Source organism: Mesocricetus auratus, unplaced genomic scaffold (genome assembly GCF_017639785.1).
Source record: "Mesocricetus auratus isolate SY011 unplaced genomic scaffold, BCM_Maur_2.0 Super-Scaffold_100676, whole genome shotgun sequence".
NCBI lineage: Eukaryota > Metazoa > Chordata > Mammalia > Rodentia > Cricetidae > Mesocricetus > Mesocricetus auratus.
The window spans coordinates 26820010-26840442 of NW_024429266.1; the positions used below are offsets into that span (position 1 = coordinate 26820010).

General features: G+C 46.3%; 1 protein-coding gene across 1 annotated transcript; it reads left to right on the top strand.

The window, feature by feature from the left end:
• Positions 1-2444: 2444 nt before the first annotated feature.
• On the top strand, positions 2445-20118 carry Sft2d2 (SFT2 domain containing 2). The gene is made up of 8 exons (XM_005071379.4): positions 2445-2562; positions 8237-8323; positions 8503-8588; positions 11444-11525; positions 12583-12618; positions 12710-12768; positions 13398-13427; positions 15026-20118. Exons 1-8 carry the CDS (start codon positions 2500-2502, stop codon positions 15063-15065), a joined length of 483 nt encoding a protein of 160 aa, XP_005071436.1. The 5' UTR covers positions 2445-2499; the 3' UTR covers positions 15066-20118.
• The last annotated feature ends 315 nt before the right edge of the window (positions 20119-20433 follow it).

Genomic DNA, 20433 nt, shown 5'->3' on the forward strand with positions numbered 1-20433 from the left:
AAATAGGACAATTTTTTACATTTTAAGAAAATTTCCTAGCATATTCCAAACTCTCTTTGGGAGATAAAGGTGAGAAATAGAGCATATTTAACACATGCTAATAAATTAAATTACTACACAGAGCTGAAAGTTTTTGACTTTTTGAAACTAATTTTGCTAGCTTTTTGACACAGATGCTTTTTGTGGTTCAGTCTAGTGTTCAGTGCTTTAGAATCAGTGTCATGAGTCTTGTGAGTTATGTCTAAACACAGTTAAGAACAATGTCACAAAAGCAAATATCCCTTAGCCTTTGTGTGAACTGTTGTGAACACTGCACTAATCTGAGAGCGTTTCTGGAACTTTCAATGTCAGTGTGATGAGGAGACAGGGAACAAATGCTAGCCTTCCTGGGAAGTACAACACTGCTATGCACGGATCTGCTGCATTCAAGGGTATCCGAGAGGAGGGACCTACCAGGCTAGCCTCGCCTTTACCTAAGCAGTCCCATGCACTGGGATGGAGTTGCCTTTTGTCTCAAGGATCTAAGACAGGAGATGTGAAGAATGGCTTGTTGGGGCCAATTAGTCGTAGAAGGTTGTATAGTGTTAGGGGCTTGAGTGTGAGATCTCAAGAGATGCGTTCATATGTCCATTAAAACATTTGTGCGCATGTGTTTGCGACTTGCAAGTCTACAAAAGCATTGCCTAAGAGTGGAGTCCTGTCCTGTCTTGCTCTAAGGACACTGGTGATCTTAGGCCATGGAGTGAGATTAAAGAGATGGTTTTCCTAACCAAACTCTTTATTTCAGTGAATACAGCAAATAGTTGGGAGAGGAGGATGGTCTATGCTTTTCACTCAGCTAGCACAAACAAACCTTGCTTGCTGGCTTGTCATAGTCATCTGAAGTGCTGCTCAACTTGCTGGCTGCTGAGTTTTAGGGCTGCAGAAGACAGAATGAGGCTTTTCATTAATTTATTCAGTTAAGAAGTAATTGTCAAGCATCCTGCTTTCCAGATGTTATTTGTGAAGATCTCACAGTGTTGAGGACACATATATGACAATACTGTGAGCCAGGCATGTAGCTGTGCTTGAAAGTCCTACTGGAGCATAGAGGAAAGAAAAGCTGCCCATGCCAGTGTTGGGTGGTTTGGAAAGGCCTCAGAGGTCGTAGAATAAGGACAGCCTCCACTACATGCTAAGTGGCCCCTCCACTCTAGACCAGCCTATGCAGTCACATTTACTTCCCACAGTCATTTCTCAAAGTCATTATGCTCACTTTACATCACAGAAGCAAACAGCTAAGAATCAGAAAGGCTAGTAAGCTGCTTGTTCAAGGCCACATAGGTGGCAAATGATAAAGAGTTAGTGTTGCATTACCGGATGCACCTGACTCTGGTGGATGGACTTCGCACTCTGTTCTGATGTTTGATGTGTAAGAACTTCACTGGGGAACACGGGCGGTAAGGGGCATCCAGGAAAAGCAGCAGCAATTGATCTTAAAGGTCTACCTTGTGTGTTTTAGAAGGAAAGGAGCATGCTGGCAAGCATCCTCACAAGGATGAGGTCGCAGAGGAGTGACGCGGGTGTGCCCTGACTGGTGTGAATGGGGTTCTGCGAACAACTCTGTTCCTAGTCATCTCTAACAGGCCTGACTTCTTGGTTAGTATGTGGATTCTTCCCTCAGCGAGAGCTTTTGAAGTTCTCTCTGTGACCTCCTTTCCCCTTTCGGGAAGCAGGGACAGTGCTGGGGACTGAACCCAAAGCCTTGCACATGTTAGGCAAGCAGTCTTGCGCTCAGTTACACCTTGGTCTCAGTGTTTTTCTGAGCCAATTTAATCTTTATCCCAGATTTCCCCAGCAACCAGTGTTCTAGGTAAGCAAGCTTCTGTCCAGTCTGGAAGATTCCAGGAGTTTATAGCCTCAGTACTGCTACAGTCTACTTCTAATCAGAAGTGAAGAAGCAGTCACCAAACACAAAACTATCTGAGCCGCCTCAGCCAGTTTTTCATCTGTTCTTAGGCATTGTCCCGGTCATATCTCCTGGGCCATTTCCCCTAGGAATACATTTGCACCGCTACAGCCTTTTGCACACTGGTTTGTTCCAGTTAGCCTGGATTGTTGGCTTTTGTTTTTGAAGATCTTCCGCAGAGTACACATGACCACCAACGGATTAACTTCAGCATCTGTGGGTAAGTCAGCAAAAGGTCTTCCCTGCGTTCTTCCAGGCCCTGGCACGTGGTGGTGCTCGCCGCTGGAACGGGGCGCGCGCGCAGCAAGTTTGGTGTTAAGGCATCTCTCCGGCTGACTTCACCCCAACTCTCCGGCCCGCCACGGGTGATCCCCTGGAGCTGGCGCAGGGGGCGTGGCTGGCGCGGGGCATGCTGGGGCGGGCAGGTGGGCAGGTACCTGGGCGGGGCGCGCCGTGGTTGGCGGCGGGCGGAGGGGCGGAGGGGCGGGGGCCGCGCACCCGGAAGAGCGATCCGCGGAGCTAGCGCGTCTGGCGGCGGCTGGGGGCCCGACATGGACAAGCTGAAGAAGGTGCTGAGCGGCCAGGACACCGAGGACCGCAGCGGTCTGTCTGAGGTGAGCGCAGCCGTGGAAGCCAGGATTTCTTGGGTAGCTGCCCTGTCTCCAGCCCGCGGCGCTGAGCTCAGCTGGGACACAGCCACAGGTGGCAGCACGGGGACTTTGCAGAGAGCGTGGCTCCCGAACCCTTCCCAACTTCCCCTCCGCAGGACTGGGGCTCTGCAGCAAGGGCCCAGAAATCTGGGCGAGTGGGAGTGCGGTCCCGGGGCCTCCTGGGCCCCTGAGCCTGACCCGCAGCTCCAGCTGGAGCGGCCAGGGCTCTCCCTTTAGAGCCGGACGGGGCCGGCGGCCTTGGTGGAAGGAGCCCCTTCCTGGATCGCGGGCTAGCTTTGGTTGTGGGGTGTGAGGTCCAGATCCGACCTTATGCGTTCTGCATAAGTAGTAGTAAAACTCCGGGAACACCTAGTTAACAGGGACCTACTAGGTCCCTGAGTCTCCAAGGTCCATTCCTAGACTATAGGTTCCCAAGCACCCCTGGAGACTGCAAGAGTGTTTGTTTTATTAGCAGGACTTTGATGCCTTTGAAACCTGCCAAAGAAGGTCCTGTGCACCAGAGCCACACTTAGGACGGCTTATTTTAGATGCTTTTGGAGTTTGCTTACATTTTCCTTTTTCGAAGACGAAATAGCGTTTTACTTGATATATCCTTAGCCCCGGTTTCCTCTTCTGTGAAACAAGGACGTTGAAAAGATGATAAGGCGCTTTCTTCTTGGAAACTGAGTTCCTCTCTGATATTTTCTTGTGTTCCTCGTGTTTTCCCCAACATTCTGCTCTCATTTTGTGGTTGATTTTGTTCTGAGTTTAGTCTTTGTAAAAACACAACTGCATCTCAAAGGGAATAAGAGTTTATTTTGAAGCCAGATACAAGCGACCATGGCCCCAGGACAGCTTCAGTGTTCCAACATGATACCAGTTGGATATATATCAGAACAAAGTAATAAATCAAGGCACTTGCTAAATGTATCAGTGGAAACACTAAGTGGAGGAATCTCAGCTGGAGGTCCTCTCTAGGCTGTCTGATGGTACTCTAAAATCCTTGGCTTGCAGAAGCCTGGGTTGTGTTAAGTTAATAAACTCCAAGATGTTTTTTACCTATTAGTCACAGGTGGGCAAGAAATGACTGTTTAGGGGGTAAAAGATAGCCCGAGGTTAGTTGAATTAGACTCTGGACCTCTCCACAATCATTAGAAATAGAACCAGACATTTTTTATGCTTTTAAAACATTTTCATTTTTTAATTTCTGGCCTCCTGTGAACCTCTTTGATATGAGATGAAGCCCAAGTCGAGCCTCAGTGCCATTTAAGATGAGCTCCATAGAAGTCAGCAAGCTGTTCTACAAAGTTGGGGCTGAAGGGGAGACTCTGGGTGTAGTGCTGGCTGTGAGGTGTTGTTCATCTGTAGCAGTGGGTGGGCCTTCAGGAGCGACTAGTGTAGCACTATTTGAAAACAGATGCAACCCCCCCCAAGTAGTGAATGCTTCCGTGGAAACAGCAAAGGCTTTAACCTCCTCTTAAGCTCAGGCACATATTACATCTATTTTTAAAAGACTGTGGGCTTCACTCTTGTTTGAAAACACTGTCAGTTTCCTCTTTCCTAGTAAGATTCCTGTAGATGTGCGTCATTGTGTGGCATTTCCAGGTCTTGAACTCCAGGAACTATTCTGTAGCCAACAGGGTTCATCGTCAGGGATGTTCTGGCTTGGTAATCACTTATGAGGTCCCGCCTCCTGTTAAGTACTAACTAATGTGGTCACACTTTCCATGGTTTTGAGCCTGGAAAAACTGGAGGATTCTGTGGCAAAATTTTTGTTTGTGTGGTTAGCTGGATGAAGTTGCCTTCAGGTCTTCTCAGTTACATAACCTGTAAGACGTTGCCAGAAAAGTTAGAAAACATTTTATAATTTATATTAGTGCCAACTATAAAGTATGTTTTGTTCCTTCCTTCCCTCCTAGGTAGCTGTAAAGTTGGCAGGATTCTTAGTCACAGTCTATGATAAGTCTTCTAATTAACACCCTGTCGTCATAAACACACGTAAGTCCCAGTTTCAGTGCAGCCCTTTCTGAAAGAATAGGCTTTGTGTTTTCTGGAAAGGGCTTTTGGGACAAGGAAGGGTCTGAAGGGTGTCGGATCATAACATGTAGGAATACAGCGGCATTCCTTTCTCACCTCCTGGCTGCCTGGACAACCCTTAGCTATGGTGCTTGGCAAGAATCCCTCTGCCTTCTCCATCCTGGAGTCAAAGGGACCTTTGTGCATGACTGCCAGCCAGACAGCTCGTGATTCCCTGCAGAGTCTATCCAGGTACTTTTACCTGTTTGGATTTTGGAAAAAAAAAAAAAAACCTCTGTGTTAGCAGAATTTACAGAAGCTGCAGCTTAGAGAGAGATTTTTATCAACTGAATTTGCTTTCATAAATTGACAGAAAGTATTTTCCTTTCACCGAGTCCTTTTAGAAGTAGAGCAAAAGCTTCCTCCTCTTCCCTTGATCAAGTGACAGAACACACAGACAGTGGAAAACATGGTGGTGAATTATCCCTGCTCCCTACCCTGTGTTCCTGTCCCTGCTAAAGAAAAGACAGTATTTAGATGGACTCATCTTGAGACGTTTGTTTAACTCAGTGTCACTCTCGTGTCTGAAGGTAAAAAGCAGAACCATGCTTTTTGTCAGAAATGCTTTCTCTTGCCAGTGGTTTCTTTTTTCTTTCTGAGACAGGGTTTCTCTGTGTAGCTCTGACTCTGCTGAAACTCACTCTGTACACGAGGCTGGCTTCGAACTCAGAGAAATCCACCTGCCTCTGCCTCCTGAGTACTGGGATTGTTTGCTGCCGCCACCACTGCCTGCCTAAATAGCCAGTGCTAGTCTCCTAGTCCAAGGGGAATCAAACCCCAGCCTCCCACATGACAGGTGGGATTCTCACCACGATACTAGGGAGGAGGATAGCTATCTCTTGCTTGTGCTTTTACTGCCTACAGAGGCACCAATCTCCCGGTCTTGCTCTGTGTCTGGAATGTTGGGAATGCCAAGACTTGCTCAACGTTGACTCTTTACAGTTTATCCTGTTAAACAGAGAAGGGTTGGACTTTGTATGGCTGTTGGTGCTGGTGACACTCAGGTCTTTTAGTCACTGCTCTGTCCCTCTTCTCTTCCTGGATATGGCTTGGTTGTTTCCACCTTGGCAAGGTCCGTGCATGATTGGAAGAGTGGGAGCTGTTCATTTTCTTTTGCTTCTGGTGGGAAATTACATGGGTTAGTCAGAGGTCTAACCTGATTGTCTAGGGCTGGGTAAAGCCTGGCAAACAGCATCCTGAGGTTACTTTAGAGCCAGGGGGAGTGGAAACAGACTCTTCAAGGTGGACAAGTAGCCTCTGCTTGGAAACACAGAGCTCAGTTATCAGGTCCTGAAATTGTGGTGTATGCCCTTCTCCTCTTTAATATGTATATCAAATATATGGATTTTATATGTTAAATATAAGGAATGATTATGTACATACACATATATGTGGGGAGAGGGGATTTTAATTACATCATTTCCCCCTTCCCTTTCTTCCCTCCAAACCCTCTCATATATCTCCTACTCCCTTGTGCTCTTTCAAATTCATGTCTCTTTTGTTGCTGCTGCTGTTCTTTTGTTGTTATTGTTGTGTATGCATTTTACTAAATACATAAATACCACCTGTATTATGCTCCTTGTATGTATATGTGTTCAGGGCTGACCATTTGGTATTGGATAACTGATGGAGCGTCTTCCCTGGGGAAGACTGCTTCTCCTGCTCCCAGCATTCCTTAGTTGCCATTGTTGTATGGGGTTGAAGCTTCTTAAGCTTTCTTCCTTCCTTATTAGCATGTCTGTTGGCATTGTCCTCGTCCAGGTCATGTTTAGGCAACTGTGTTAGTGAGGCTTCAAGGGTGTAGCTTTTGACGTTTCTAGGAGCTATAATCTTAGAGCAAACTCCGTATTCCCTGGACTCACAATTTTTCTGCCCCCTCTTCCACAGTGACCCTGAGACTTGGGTGCCGGGTTTGTGTCATAGCTGTGTCTGTTGGGACTGGGATCCACAACTCTGCGTTTTGATTGGTTGTGATTTTCTGTGATGGTCTTTGTTTGTTGCAAAGAGAAGTTTCCTTGAGGAGGGGTGAGGACTACACTTATCTGTGGGTGTAAGGACAAGTATTTGGAGTGCAGTTAGAGATTCTGTTGCATGTCCCCTTCTGAGGTGCTGGAGATGGAAGCCAAATTCTCGCTCATGCTAACCAACTACTGTTGCACTGTGCTACACCCCTGGCCCATCCCATTCCTAAATGTGCCTTCTCTCTGTGCCAGGTTTCTGCAGGTGCTCAGTGTGTTCATATGTGGCATTGCAGTGTCACAGTGACTCTGTGGAAGTGGGGAGAGAGCCATTTTTTGATGACCTAAATACCTTTCTCTTGGGTGGAGATTAAACCTTTCTGTGCAGTACCTGTCATACCTAGGGAGCCTCTTGGTGTTCTCTTCCAGCTTCTGGTTTGACAGGTTGCAAACAGGTCATTGAGCCAGGGCCAGTCAGGGCCGAGGGAGTGGTCCTGCTAACTTACCTTCCTCATCAGTTGGGTGGCAATGGAGTAGGCAGCCTTCCTCACTTTGTGGGGCTGAGCTGCCTACACAAGGGGAGCTTGGGTGTGTGAATGCTGACCTGGGTCTGCTGATTGGATTTGAGCTCTCAGTGGCAGCTTCCTGTGTCCATCTGTGGGCAGTGAGTCCTCTGCATCTTAAGGGCAGCCTAGAAAGGCCTGTGGTACAGCGACTTGTCATCCTTGATATGGGAAAGGGCCATTGAGATCTGCTCTCCAGCTTTTCTGTTTTAGTAGAATTTCCCAGGAATTCTGGCTTCCCTTGGTCTTAACCTGGAGGAAGCGTTAATCATACTGAGAATGGTAGAGAATCAAGATGAACAGGTAGTGATTATTAGCTGGGATCTGGCTGACTGTGGCTGTTGCTAGTACGATGTAAGTAAGAAGTAGCAGGGATGCGTCCTGGTAAATATGAGGGTCTTCTCCCTCTGAGGTCCCAGAAGCGTTGCAGCAACTTCTGTGGTTGGTAGGAGAGATAAGAGAACATGGCCAGTGGACCAGACTGCATGAGTGTCTGGCCCTTGTCCTTTCCCATGACCCAGGGACTATCTGGCGGAGCCCTGCCCTTCCAGTTGTGGTCTTGCCCTGCATGGGCTGCCGTTAAGCTTTGGGCTATGGTAAGAATAGCACCCCTGCCTGTGCTCGAAGCAGGAGACAGATGCAGTAAACGTCTGTAAACTGCTGGAGGGATGAGTCTGGTCTCAATAGGAGCTCATAGCTGGATGTGAAGGCTAGAGGTGGATGTATGAGTTCCATGTTCCCTTCCTTCCCCAGTGAGTGTTGACTCCCGATGTATTTGTTATGTATGTGTGCAAGTGCAGATGGGCAGTACTCAGTAAGCCAGGGGTCAGCCTGCAGGACTCCTTTCCTGCTCCCTTGTTTGTTTTCCTTTGATGGAACTTAAGTCCTCAGGTTGTGCTCCAAGCACCTTTACCTGCTGAGCCGTCTCGCCAGCTCTAAATACCATTTCTCTTGGCCCTTAAGATCATTTCTAAATTGTGAGTTTTCTTCATTTTCACTAAGTGTGCATGTATGTATGTAATGGTTGTTTCGAAACCGCAGGTTGTGGAGTCATCGTCATTAAGCTGGGGCACCAGAGTAAAAGGCTTCATCGCATGTTTTGCCCTAGGAATCCTCTGCTCACTTCTGGTAAGATCTCCTTCCATCCACTGCCATGTTGTTTCCCTTTTGCCCACTTTTCCCTTGAGGCTTCATTCAGTTGAATGGATGAGGGGGGAGGGAGATGGGAAACTGGGAGGGCAGCTGTGTGGCTCTGGTGGGAGTGGCATGCTGTGCTTACATGACATGTCCTGTGCTTCCCCTTCTAGGGCACTTTTCTGCTGTGGGTGCCCAAGAAAGGACTGAGCCTCTTTGCAGTGTTTTACACCCTGGGTAACATGGCATCAATTGGGAGGTAACCTTTTTCTTTTCTCCTTTTCTCAACATTGCTATGTATCGGATGATAACATATCTATCCTGTTTGAGGTGGGGAGAAGAAGGAGTTGGAAAGAAGGAAGAGTTTTGGCATATATCACATTCATACCATCTTATTTCAAAACATCCTATACCTTAGTTATCTTCCCCCCCTGGGAGAAAGCAGAAAGTCTGCGACCACTTCTTCACATGGGAGGGAACTACAGCACAGAGCATTGGAATGATTTCCCCAAGGCACACGGTATGGCCAACCCTCTCTGTGTTGGTTTCACTGCCCTCAGAGACTGACTGGATGCAGCTGCTGCTTCTAAGAGCCACCAGGCAGGCGTGTGGCTATGAGACTGGGAACTGGCTATTATATGGTGCCAGACCATCCTGGGTTGAGGATCAGGCTCCTGTGTAAGAGCATCTGATGGGTGCTTTTCAGGGGAGGTCAGCCGTTCTGCCTACTTCAAGTGCACTGATACCCAAGTTGACCTCCTTCACCCTGATGCTTCACTACATCTGTGTAGACAATGCTCTGATGGGAAATCTGGCCTGGCCCTATCAGAATAGACTTCAGGAACCTGACTGGGCCGTCCTTCCTTCCCTTTCTCTCTCTCTCCCCTATGTTTCTATAAATGACTTCAGAGTCCTGTGGGAAAATGGCTCCAGGAGACCAAGTTTTCCTATCTTAACTTAGCCGTAATAACGCAGTTGCTGTTGTCGTTCTTAAAATATATATGTATATGTATAAATATTTTAAAGATTTATTTATTTATTGTTTATAATGTGTTCTGCCTGCATGTCAGAAGATGGCACCAGATCTTTTTATAGATGGTTGTGAGCCACCATGTGGGTGCTGGGAATTAAACTCAGGACTTCTGGAAGAGCAGCCAGTGCTCCTAACCTCTGAACTATCTCTCCAGTCCCCTATTTATATTTTTTGTATATGAATGTTTTGCCTGCATGTATATCTGTGTGCCACATGTGTACCTGTTGCCTGTGGAGGTCAGATGAGGACATCAGATCCCCTTGAACTGGATTTAGATACAGCTGTGAGCCACCATGTGAATGCTGGGAATTGAACCTTGGTCCTCTGCTAGAGCAACCAGTGCTCTTAACCACTGAGCAGTCTCTCCCGCCCCAGTGTTGTCTTTCTTCCTCATCCCTGTGGCTGTTTGTCCCCACTGATTGGTTTTGGACTCATTGGCCAAGCACTGTCACCTCTGCTGGACTCAGTGCACACTGGATCTCATTCACCAGCAGGGCAGCGAGGCATGAGCCACTGACGCAGCAGATAGTGAGAAGAGAGCCGAGAGGGCTGGATTGGGTCAAGGACAGTTTCCTCCAGAAGGCGGTACCTGACTGCTCTGACCTTTGTCCATCTCCTCCTTACCTCAGCTACTCCGTCATACTCTGTTGGGTGTGAGTCCCCACTCGCCCTGTGGCTCCCCGTCCCCTCCCTGCAGCTGGAATGCAAACTTGGTGCTCCTGTGTGTCTCCCAGCACCTCTCTGCTTCTCCCCAGGCCACTTACTTTGTCTGTGGTCCCGCCTATCTCTCCTCCCATTTGTCATTTGTCATCTCCCAGCTTGTGGGAAGCTCTGCGGATTGCCACCGCCTTCTGGAACTGGTGACCTCCTCCAGGGCTCCTTCCATCCCAATTATCTTTTTGTGACAGCACAGGTAGCAGTGACTGATGTTGCCCTTGAAGCTTTCTCAGATACCAGCTTTTGTGGGTTTGCTCTGGGCTTACAGTGAGGGGTAAATGTAGAGTGAGCATAATGATACAGGTGTGTTGCTCACCACAAAAGAACTCTTCAGCAGTTATTAATGGACTGATGCCATAACACTGCAGAAGGAAACAGTGGAGGGCACATAGTTATTTCTTGGTGTTACTAGGGGCTTCTGACTTTACACGGAATCTGTTTATACACGTGCACCTTGAATCTGCTACTTACTCTGTTTGGTACAGGATCCCTGAGCTTGGAGACTTGAGCTCAGAAAACAGCTTAACATCAAAGAGGGGCAGCCATATTGAATGTTCGGTAGTTAATGGCATCTGCTGTCACTTATATTGACTCCCACTGTTTGTCGCTTGGGCAGCACACGTGATCCAGAAAGCGTGGCTGACACCTGGTCCCTGTCCTTGATGTGTTAGGTGTGTGTATCTGCTTCACTTGTGATCACGCCCACTAGCTGGCTCTCAGGTTTCCTTCATACAAATTCATGCTAAGGATGCCTTTAGAATAGATGCTGGCAAAATACTAGCTCTGTGGACTGATAGTTCTCAAAAGGTAAGCTACCCTCTCACGTTCCTATCTCTGAAACAAGAACAGTAACACCTATCACAGTTATTGGGGGGCTGAAATGAGTGCTGACATTGTTACTCTAATCACCATTAGAATTCTTGGAGAGTATGAAAGAAGTGTTGTGTTTTTAATGTAACCAGTGTAAGCCTGTAAGGTGTGCTTTCTGTTTCTTAAATCTGAGCTCTTGGTCTGTTTCTGAGAGTAGATGGAGGTGGGGTAGCCACTCTTAGAAAGAGAGTGCTGAGAGTGGCTCACAGTCAGACCCACAGGCACTTGTGGTCCTGCTCCTATATTAGTTGGGTGACTTGGTTGCATAAGCCCTTGGGCTTTTTCTTCCTCTCTAAAATGAGTGTACTAATTGTCCCTACTTCATAGGTCCTTGATGGACTAAATGAGGGCACAAAAGACCTGCCAGCCCAGTGCCTGGCAAGAGCCGTTTGTACTGATGCTGTTCCTGTTACTGCCACAGGGGCTCTTGGGGAGGTGGCTGCTGTGTCTGTTCTCACCTTAATGGCTTGAGAGTGTGTGTGTTTGCCTCTTAGCACCGTCTTCCTCATGGGGCCCGTGAAGCAGCTGAAGCGCATGTTTGAGCCTACGAGGCTGATCGCCACAATCCTGGTGCTGGTAAGGACAGACAGACTGCTTTCCCGACAGGCTTCGTATGTGGGAGCCTGTCTCTTCTTTTCCTTTTTAATCCTAGGAATTAAACATGGTCTCATGCATTTGGGGCTTCATAAGTTGTCCAGGCTGGCCTTGAACCTACTGCCTGCTTGCTTCACCCTCCTGAGTGCTAAGATTGCAGGGGTGAACGGCTGAGGGTTTTTTTTTTTTTTCCTTTTCTCTTCTTTTCTTCCTTTTTCCCCCTTCTGTATCCCTGACTGTCCTGGAACTCACTCTGTAGACTAGGCTGGCCTCGGACTCAGTGATTCACCTGCCTCTGCCTTCCAAGTGCTGGGATTGAAGGGTGCACCACTACTGCCTGGCTTGGAAGATTTTATTTCTATCCCATCAACACAGACTGTAGCTTTCTTTTTTGACCCAGTTGTCCATAGAGCTGTCAAAATCTTTCCAGACCCCATTCTCTAGATTCCAGGCATAATTACCAGTATTGTGAGATTTGAACTTGATTGGCATACTTCTAATTTTAGTTTAGTTTGTGGGTCTCTCACTCATACAGGGGTGTTCTCTAAGGCCATGACTATGTTTGCTATTTACTTACATCCCCTCAGAGTGCAGCGCTGGGCACAGAGAGTGTGTAGAGCACACCCATTAAGGAATTATAGAGGAGTGCAATGAAAGGTATGGTAGGTGTCTGCAGCAACCATTTTCCCCCCAGCTTCAGATATAGCTGGCCTGACCGCTCTGTTGTGGAAAGACTTTCTAAGAAAGGACATAGGGCAGTGTCAGGTGACAGGTGACAGGTTTCCTGGCTGTGCCGACCTTTGTTCTCACACGCCTTTTCTACTCCAGAGGCTAAGTTACAGAGAGAGGTTTGTGGCCAGCTTACTTTTGTGTCTTGAATGAAAAGATCGGTCCAGAAAGGTGCTTTCATTTGCAGACATTTGGGGAGAACTTAAGAGTGGAAGCACATCTATCCTTTTCCAGTCTGCATGGATTTTTATTGTTGAGTTGGGTTAAATGCTTTGAACCACATTGTACTAATTAGCGTTTCTTCTTCTAGTTGTGTTTTGCACTTACCCTGTGTTCTGCCTTTTGGGTAAGTGTGAACTTTAGTCTTCTGTGACGTTTGTTGTTTATATCCCTTGTCACACACTTTGCAGTAACTATGTCTTTTTTTTTTTTTAAAGTGGCATAAAAAGGCACTAGCACTCATCTTCTGCATTTTGCAGTCTTTGGCCTTGACATGGTAAGCAACATCAGTGTCCCTCCCCATAACCAGCCCTGCCTTTGACCAGTGCTGGGAAAGGAGAGAAAACTGTGTGGTGTGGGTGGGGAGGTTAGGAAAACACAGAAGCTCTTGAGTTGAAGAGTTGTCGGTAATGCAGCAGAAGTCAAGCTTCTGAAGCCAGCCAGGTGACTCAGCCACTGCCAGTAGATGGCATTAGCAGTCTTGAGTGGTCTCCAGAGGCCTCTGACCACAGCATTTTTGCTGAACTCATGATCAGTTGTGAGTTGTGAGATGTACAGATATTACTCAGCTATTCATGTCTGGTAAGTGCAAAGTCAATGCAGGCATTATAAAGACTGGTAACAAGAGGAGTCAAATGGACACTTCCAGAGAAGGGTACTGCTGAGAAAGTCAGTGATTGTCATAGAGTTGGTCACTGCTGGCTCGTGACGTTAAGTAGCACCACAAGCAAGGCTCGAGCCAGAGGGGTTAATGCCCCATGGACCGTTTGCACCCTTCTCTGCCACGTAGCTATTTACAGGATGTGTTTACATGATGTGTGAGTGCATACGGGTAGAGCCTCAGGGCTTTCTTCCAGGGAGTTTTCCACTCCCTCCATTCAATCTTTGCTTTGTTTTTCTTTGTAGGTATAGCCTTTCCTTCATACCATTTGCAAGGTAAGACTATGTATTTGGAAATAGGGATTCTTCGATTTGTGAACCATGATTTGTTTACATAGGACTTTTAATTTTTAAAAAGGTTAATTTATTTTTATTTTAATGTGTATTTTGCCTGCATGTATATTTATTTGCCATGTATGTGCATTTCTTGTGTGGGTTAGAAGGGGCTGTTGAATCCCCTAGAACTGGAATTAATGAATGGTTGTGGGCTATCATATGGGTGCTAGGAATTGAACCCGGGTCCTCTAGAGGAGCAGCCAGTGCTCTTTAATTGCTGAGCCATCTCTCCAGCTTCTGCATGTGGATGTTAGTTTGGGGATGTTAGTTTAGGTGCAGAAAGTACATGTTATTCTATTTGTCTTTAAAATTCTTTGATCTAGTTAGACACAGGTTGGGCATCTGCTTTATAGATTACTATGATAAAGGCCATGGTTCTCTTGATGTCATTGTTCAAATGTGTTGGCCAGACTCTGAGTTCCTGGAGTTTGGGGCACTCAGCTCTAATATAAAGGGCACTGATGCACACCAGCATTCCTTTAATCTGTAGCTTTGAGGTAATAACTTGACAGGTGATCAATGTAATGTAACTAAACAAGAGCGACGGGGTCCTTAAAGTCTGCTTGTTTACCTACAGGGGCTCACACAGGGAAGCATTTTAGAAGAGTCTAGAGGGAAAGCAGGGTCAGGACTCTAGAGGACCAGCACTTCCTAGTTAGCAGTGTGAGCTTGGTGACTTAGCCAAGCATCAAGACCTCAGATGCGACATGGAGTGCATGGGGCTGGTTCATCCCAGATGCTGGGAGTTTGTTAATTAACCACTTTTGACGGTGGGCTTTTCCCAGTTAGTCACAGGACCTTTGCCTCTGATTCCATTCTAATAGAGCCACTTAATTTCATTCTTCTCCGGCATCTACTAAACAAAGATATTTTCTGCAATCGTGTTGAGGACATGAAGAATTGTGCAGAGGCTGGGAGAGAGGGAGGACTTCTGTCTTATGCATTGCAGATCTGCTGCTGACGGTGATCTGAATGTGCAGGGTATCAAGGCTAACAAGCTCATAGAGTGTTCCTTTGTGCAAGGGAGTATAACCTTTGTGAAGTACTGGGGCAGAGAGGAACTTATTCTGAGAAGAGTATGGGCAGGGATTTTCCCAGGAGCTAGCTTGCTATGCAAAATAAGCATCTAATGAACTAATTATCAATTTGGCAACAATTTGACCATAGTAGGTCCCTAAACTGCTTACATAATTTACTGGGCCCAGCACAAAGTGACTACCCCTTAGTGATCTCAGTGTGTTCTGTGGTTAGCTGATGTAAAAATGCAGCAGCATGTACTCATCCCCAGGACCAGTCTGCAGGGTGAGTGGGCATATTCCATGTGACAGATGAGGACATTAAAACTCCAGCGTGACCAGTAATTTTCCCAGAAGAAAATTGCAAAGAAACGTTGGGACTACCATTTGATGAGTGGTTCTGAGCTCACTGTTTTCCCCGTTAGCAGCGTGGGACTCTAGGAAATGCTCAAGAAAGGTCTTTGCCATTGGGAGCCTCTGGAGTGATAATGTCCCATTCATCTCTGTGTTTTTCCTTCCTAGGGATGCTGTGAAGAAGTGCTTTGCTGTGTGTCTTGCATAATACACTGCCAGTCTGCAGAGAGCACTGTGGATGGAAGCTGGTGGACAATTTTGTAAATACCCTCTGAACTCTGTCTCACAGACATGTGCCTTTCACTTGCAGCAATGCATTGCTTGCAATTTGGACATTTTGAGGGTTGCCCATGGGAGCAGTCATGAATCCTAAGCTCTAATGTCTGTAGCACAGTGTGAGGCTCTGGGGCTAGTGTAGAGGACTCTTCCTCATGACCTTCTTCCTCTCTGGATGGTATCCCACCGAGTTCTCACACATTAGTCTTTCTTTAACAACAGCAGATAAGCTGCAGGAGCACCTGATTCCCAGGCGGCAGCGGGAAGGTCTAGTAGAGACTATAGGGGTGCAGCAGAAAGTAGAACTTTGATGATTTGCTCCCTCACCAAGGAAACCATTGTCACTGCCTCACACAGCATCTTCCCTGGTGTTTGAGAACAAGTGATTCTGCCCTTCCTAAGAGCCTGGAGAGCCTGTCCTGGATACATTGTTCCTTCCTATGGATACATTGTTCCTTCCTAAGAGCCTGGAGAGCCTGTCCTGGATACATTGTCCTTCCTATGGGCTGCACCATCTTGCTGTTCCTAATCACAACTGCCTATGGAATGTATTTTCTAGTGTTCGTTGTGGATTCTTTCTCTTGCCCTCACCTTCCCATGGCCCTTGTCTTGTAACCTTGGGACACTGCTTGATTGAGAGTGAAGTAGTGACCTAAATTACTATTTGCTTTTGGACAAGAGTCACCAGAAAGTGAAAAACCTTCATGTTCCCTGCTCTGTTTATTTTTCTTCATTATTTATAAATATTTACTTCTATTGATTTTATTTTCCGTTCTTCACTGGAGTTGGGCCAAGGAAAGTGCATGGGAAGACAGATCCCTTGTGGGGCCAGCAGGAAGTAGGCATGCCTGCCAAGCAACTTTTCAATGCTCCAGCATTGGCACTCAGCCAGCGCTGGACACTGGAAATACACCAGCCTGCAGGTGGTCATGTCTCAGCCTGATGCCTAAGCACACACGCAGTGTTCTCGTGTTGGTGATCTTATCTGGTCCTCATGACAGCCATGTGAGGAACCAGGATTGTTGTCTCGCTGTGCAGTCAAGGGACCAAGCCTCAGATGCGTTTCCATATCACCTGAAGTTACAGCTGTGGCTGGGCCAACCCAGAGTCTGGCCACCTTGGTTCCAGCCTCCTTCATGATGACATGGCTCTGGTCAAGCCTGCCATCATCTCTCATAACCGTGTCCTTGTTCTCACCGTCCTGGGCTGTACCTTTTCCGGCTTCAGCATCTGTGCCACCTGTGCCATTTTCTAACTGCCCTCCATCTCACTTTTGCACGCTTCCCTCCACATCTATGGGATGGCCACCATCCCCTAGCCCCTTTCAGCTGCCCTGTGCTTCCCAGGCATCATCATCAGATGATGATCTAGGTTTACCCTTTGTTCTTTGTGCAAGGCCAGATCTACTCTGGTCTCCGCTTTGCCGGCTTTGGTTGTGGCCAATTGCTGAACTGTGGCAAATAACTCTGTCTTTTCTTCTGAGATGGAGAAGGATGGATAGGCTTATTAAGGCAGAGGGCAACTCAATCATTCTAGATTCTTTTCATGCTATTGAAGGCACCTGTGAGGTCTTCCACCTGGCTTCAGTCAGGAAGGAAAATTATATGCTACCCTCTGGCTTTGTGAGGCGCATTCATATCCCAGGAGCCTTGGGAGTCAGTTCAGGTCTCAGAAGACCTCAGGTGGCAGAAGGGACATGGGTAGTTTAGAGATGCCCGTAGTTCCTAGCTGACACGAAGCTAGGCTAACTGCTTCAAGCTCCAGCCATCCTAGAGTCGTGCACCTACAAGGCTGACTCTTCCATGCCGTTTTCAGCAACTGAACTTGAGCTCGGGTACCTTTTAAAGATGTTAGCAGGGCTGAATAGCATAGCCGTGTGACTGTGAGTATAGAAAACAAGTAGATCTGAGTGTGAGCATGGTTCAGTCACGTGCTGGTTGAGTCCTTTAATGTTACCTAAAGTTTGGTTCCTCAGTTTCTCTGTTTCAAAAAAAGTGGGCTGACAAATCCTGCTGGCTCACTGGAGGATGCTAGTGAAAGATGACTGTATCAGGTCCTTGGTATGGGGCCTAGAAGAGAGTCTCTGCAATAACTGCTGAGTCCTAAAGGTGACAGGATGAATGCTTGGCCATTAATTTGTCTAATACTGAATACTGTGTACATCACTGTAGACACCACCATACATTATGTCATTGAATGGTCACAGGACTTCCAGGCAAGAGATACTACCTTCATCATCATAAACTAGTAGCTGCCTCAGATGATCCCACCAGCAGGGACATCAGTGAGGGGTCTCTAAGTGGAAGGTGAAGTCTTGGCTAGAAGATTTTTGAGCCTAATTCCTACACCTGTGGCCAATTGACGCACCTCTGGACACATTTAAGCAGCTTTTGGATAACCGTCTTCCAGTATTTTCTGAACTCCCAGATTTTTTCTTTGTTGCCTTATCCTTTGGTTGTTTCCTTTCCTTCTTTTATTGGACTGTAAAAGGAAGAAATCCACTTCAAATCTGCTAAAGTCTCGTACCAAGCTAATAGCATCAATTAGAAGCAACTTTAGTGAGGGAGGCTGAGGTGGAGAATTAGGGCCTCTGACACTGGCTGGTGGTGGTGGTGTTTCCTCTCCCTGCCCTTCACACTCCCCAGTGAGCTGGCACCGCTGTGTGTGGGAAGTGATGGAAACTCTTGAGTGGTCCATGTCGAGGGAATGGGGCACTCATCAGGCTGTGTTCCAGGTATGGGTGCCGAGCTCTGGCTTGCGTGCTGCTGCCTTCCCTGGGCTGTACTCTGTAGAGTGCTGCACTCAGGACCGTTGTGCCTTCTGCACCAGGAGTAGCTTAGGGTCTCCTTAGCTCCCTTCTACTTCAGGCTGACTTTTGGGACCTGCTCACTGAGTTCTGGCTCTCTCACAGGCTGACAGGCTTCCCTTTTCACAGACCAAGCCCTGAGGAAGCTTTTGTCTCTCCTGCTCCTCTGTATGGCTTCTGCTCAGACCCAGCTCCAGGCATCCTGTCTTGGGGGAAGGGTGAAATACCATTCCCAGCTCAGCATTTTCACCATGGAAATTGTCCCAGTGCTGGGTGCCTGTGTCACTCTCATGGTGCCCTTGTGGGTTGTGTCGTAAGTGCCACCTTCCTTCCAGATAGTCGCTACAGGCTGAGAGAGTGGGAAATGAAATCAAGAAATGCATTCCATATAAAGATTACTGTTTAATGCTCAATTAAAGTAGATACTCAGCAGCTGGGCAGTGTCTGAAGCAGATGTAGAGGCTAGGCTGGTTTGGCTTTTGTTTTTGACATCCCCACAGTATATGGAACGAGGCTTGGTGAAGTGAATTGGGCAACTAAGGTTCACCCCGTGGCTGTGGATTTCCTTTCCTCTGGGCACCCTCTGCCCACCCTTCTGATTTCATTCTTCCTCATTGGAGCCAGCTACACACTTTAAATTCACAACCTAGCCTAAAACTTGTTTTCGGCTAATTAAAGATAAAAGAAAGAACAATCAGTGTTTAAAACAGTATAAAGATGTTTGCTAGACTTTGGCAATTTTTGTTTTATTTTTAATGTCCAAGTTCTATTTTTTAAAATAAGTTTAGTATGTGCTGTAGCTTACAGATAACATTGTTTTAAAAGTGAATGAACCTCAGCTGAAATTCAGTGCAAATACATATTTATGTAACTCTTTGTATCTAGAAGTCCAGATTGCTTAGAAAGTTTTATTTTAAAGGTTGCTGAGGAGGCGGTCCAGAAGTACCTGCCATTTCATAATTTTGTGGTGTTTTGAGGTCCTGTGTGTTTTTAGGCGAGTGAAGTGAGAATTGTAGTAGAGTTTGTTTGACCTCAGCTCATTCAGGGTGGGGTATATAGTTCCACTTTGAGTAGTTCCAGTTCTTCTGTGATTGATGGGTGTCACATGAAAGTAACCACTGCTTAGGCTTTGCCATCAGCTAGTTACGTTTTTGTTGCAGCTTGGTAAATGGTAAATAGCAGTCTTCATTAATATAAGCTGACAACATAAAATCTCATTCTTTCTATCAAGAGCTGGTAACTGGCAGCTAGACTTGGACATGTACAAAGTGATTTTTTTGCAGGTTGAATGATCTGAAACCAGATAAAAATAGGTCCAGTAGACAGAAATTTTATTAGAAATGAGAGAGGTCAGCCCATGGCATCACAACAAATAATAATGTATGCTATGTACTCAGAATAATGCCACTACATGTAATAGACTCATTGCCTTTCATGCATGAAGCCTCAGATTCAGTCTGTGAAAATACATACACTGGCCATGGTGGTGCATGCCTGTAATCCCAGCACTTAGGAGGTGGAGACAGGAGGATCTGAAGTGCATTAGACCCTATCTTAAAAAAATTAGAAAAAAGAATCAAATGAAGTCTCATGTTTGGGTTCCTGCACATGACTCTTGTCTGTTAAATGTCCAGCGTTTTTTTTTTTTTTCTGGACTTTTTCATTGTGTTTGCTTAGCTTGAATAAGGAAAGGAAAAAGATTACCCCCCCCCCCCGAACTCTGTCCTTTGCAATTGTGTTGTGAAGTTGATAGTGAGGGCATTCAAAAGCCTATGATGGAGCCACCCCTATCCTTGTGACTTTGGGCATCTGGGCACACTTCCCAACATTAACCAAATCCAAAATGCCTATGGTGGATTTGTATGCCTCCAGAACATTGTACCTGTTGTAATACAGTGAACTTTAAAACTTTGTTAAAACAAATGAAACAATTTTTATAATTGTGTAGGTGTAGTTGATTTTGAATGTTACTGATTGCATAACTGAATTTTTATATCCAAAAATACATTTTTGAGAACTGCCTTGTCTGCTTTGAGGATGTATTTCATATAATGTTTTCTTTTTACTAACTTACTTCAAAGAGAAAAAGTGTTGCTAGAGAGAGCTAGCTCTCCCTTTCATAGTTATTTTTTCCCTTTTTCTTTTCTCCAATAAATTGTAACAGCATCATGATCTTTAACAAATCTAGTGTTGTCTCTTATTCATGTCTGTTTCTCTGGGACTCACTGAGCCAAACAACTATAAGATGATATCTTGGTGTGTGGTTCACATTGTAGTATGTTAAACCCCTCCCTCCATATATACACACATAATTGCTGTATTGTCTTTTTCTCAAACAAAGTAGAGCTTAAAATTGATCTAAAGACCATCAGCGTTGATCTCTTTATGACAGTGAATACAGCGTGACCAGCAACTTCATGCTCCCACTGACAGGATTTCCCATCCCCTCAAACCATGAGCCAAAGCCAACTTTTCCTTGAGGAAGGTGCTTCGT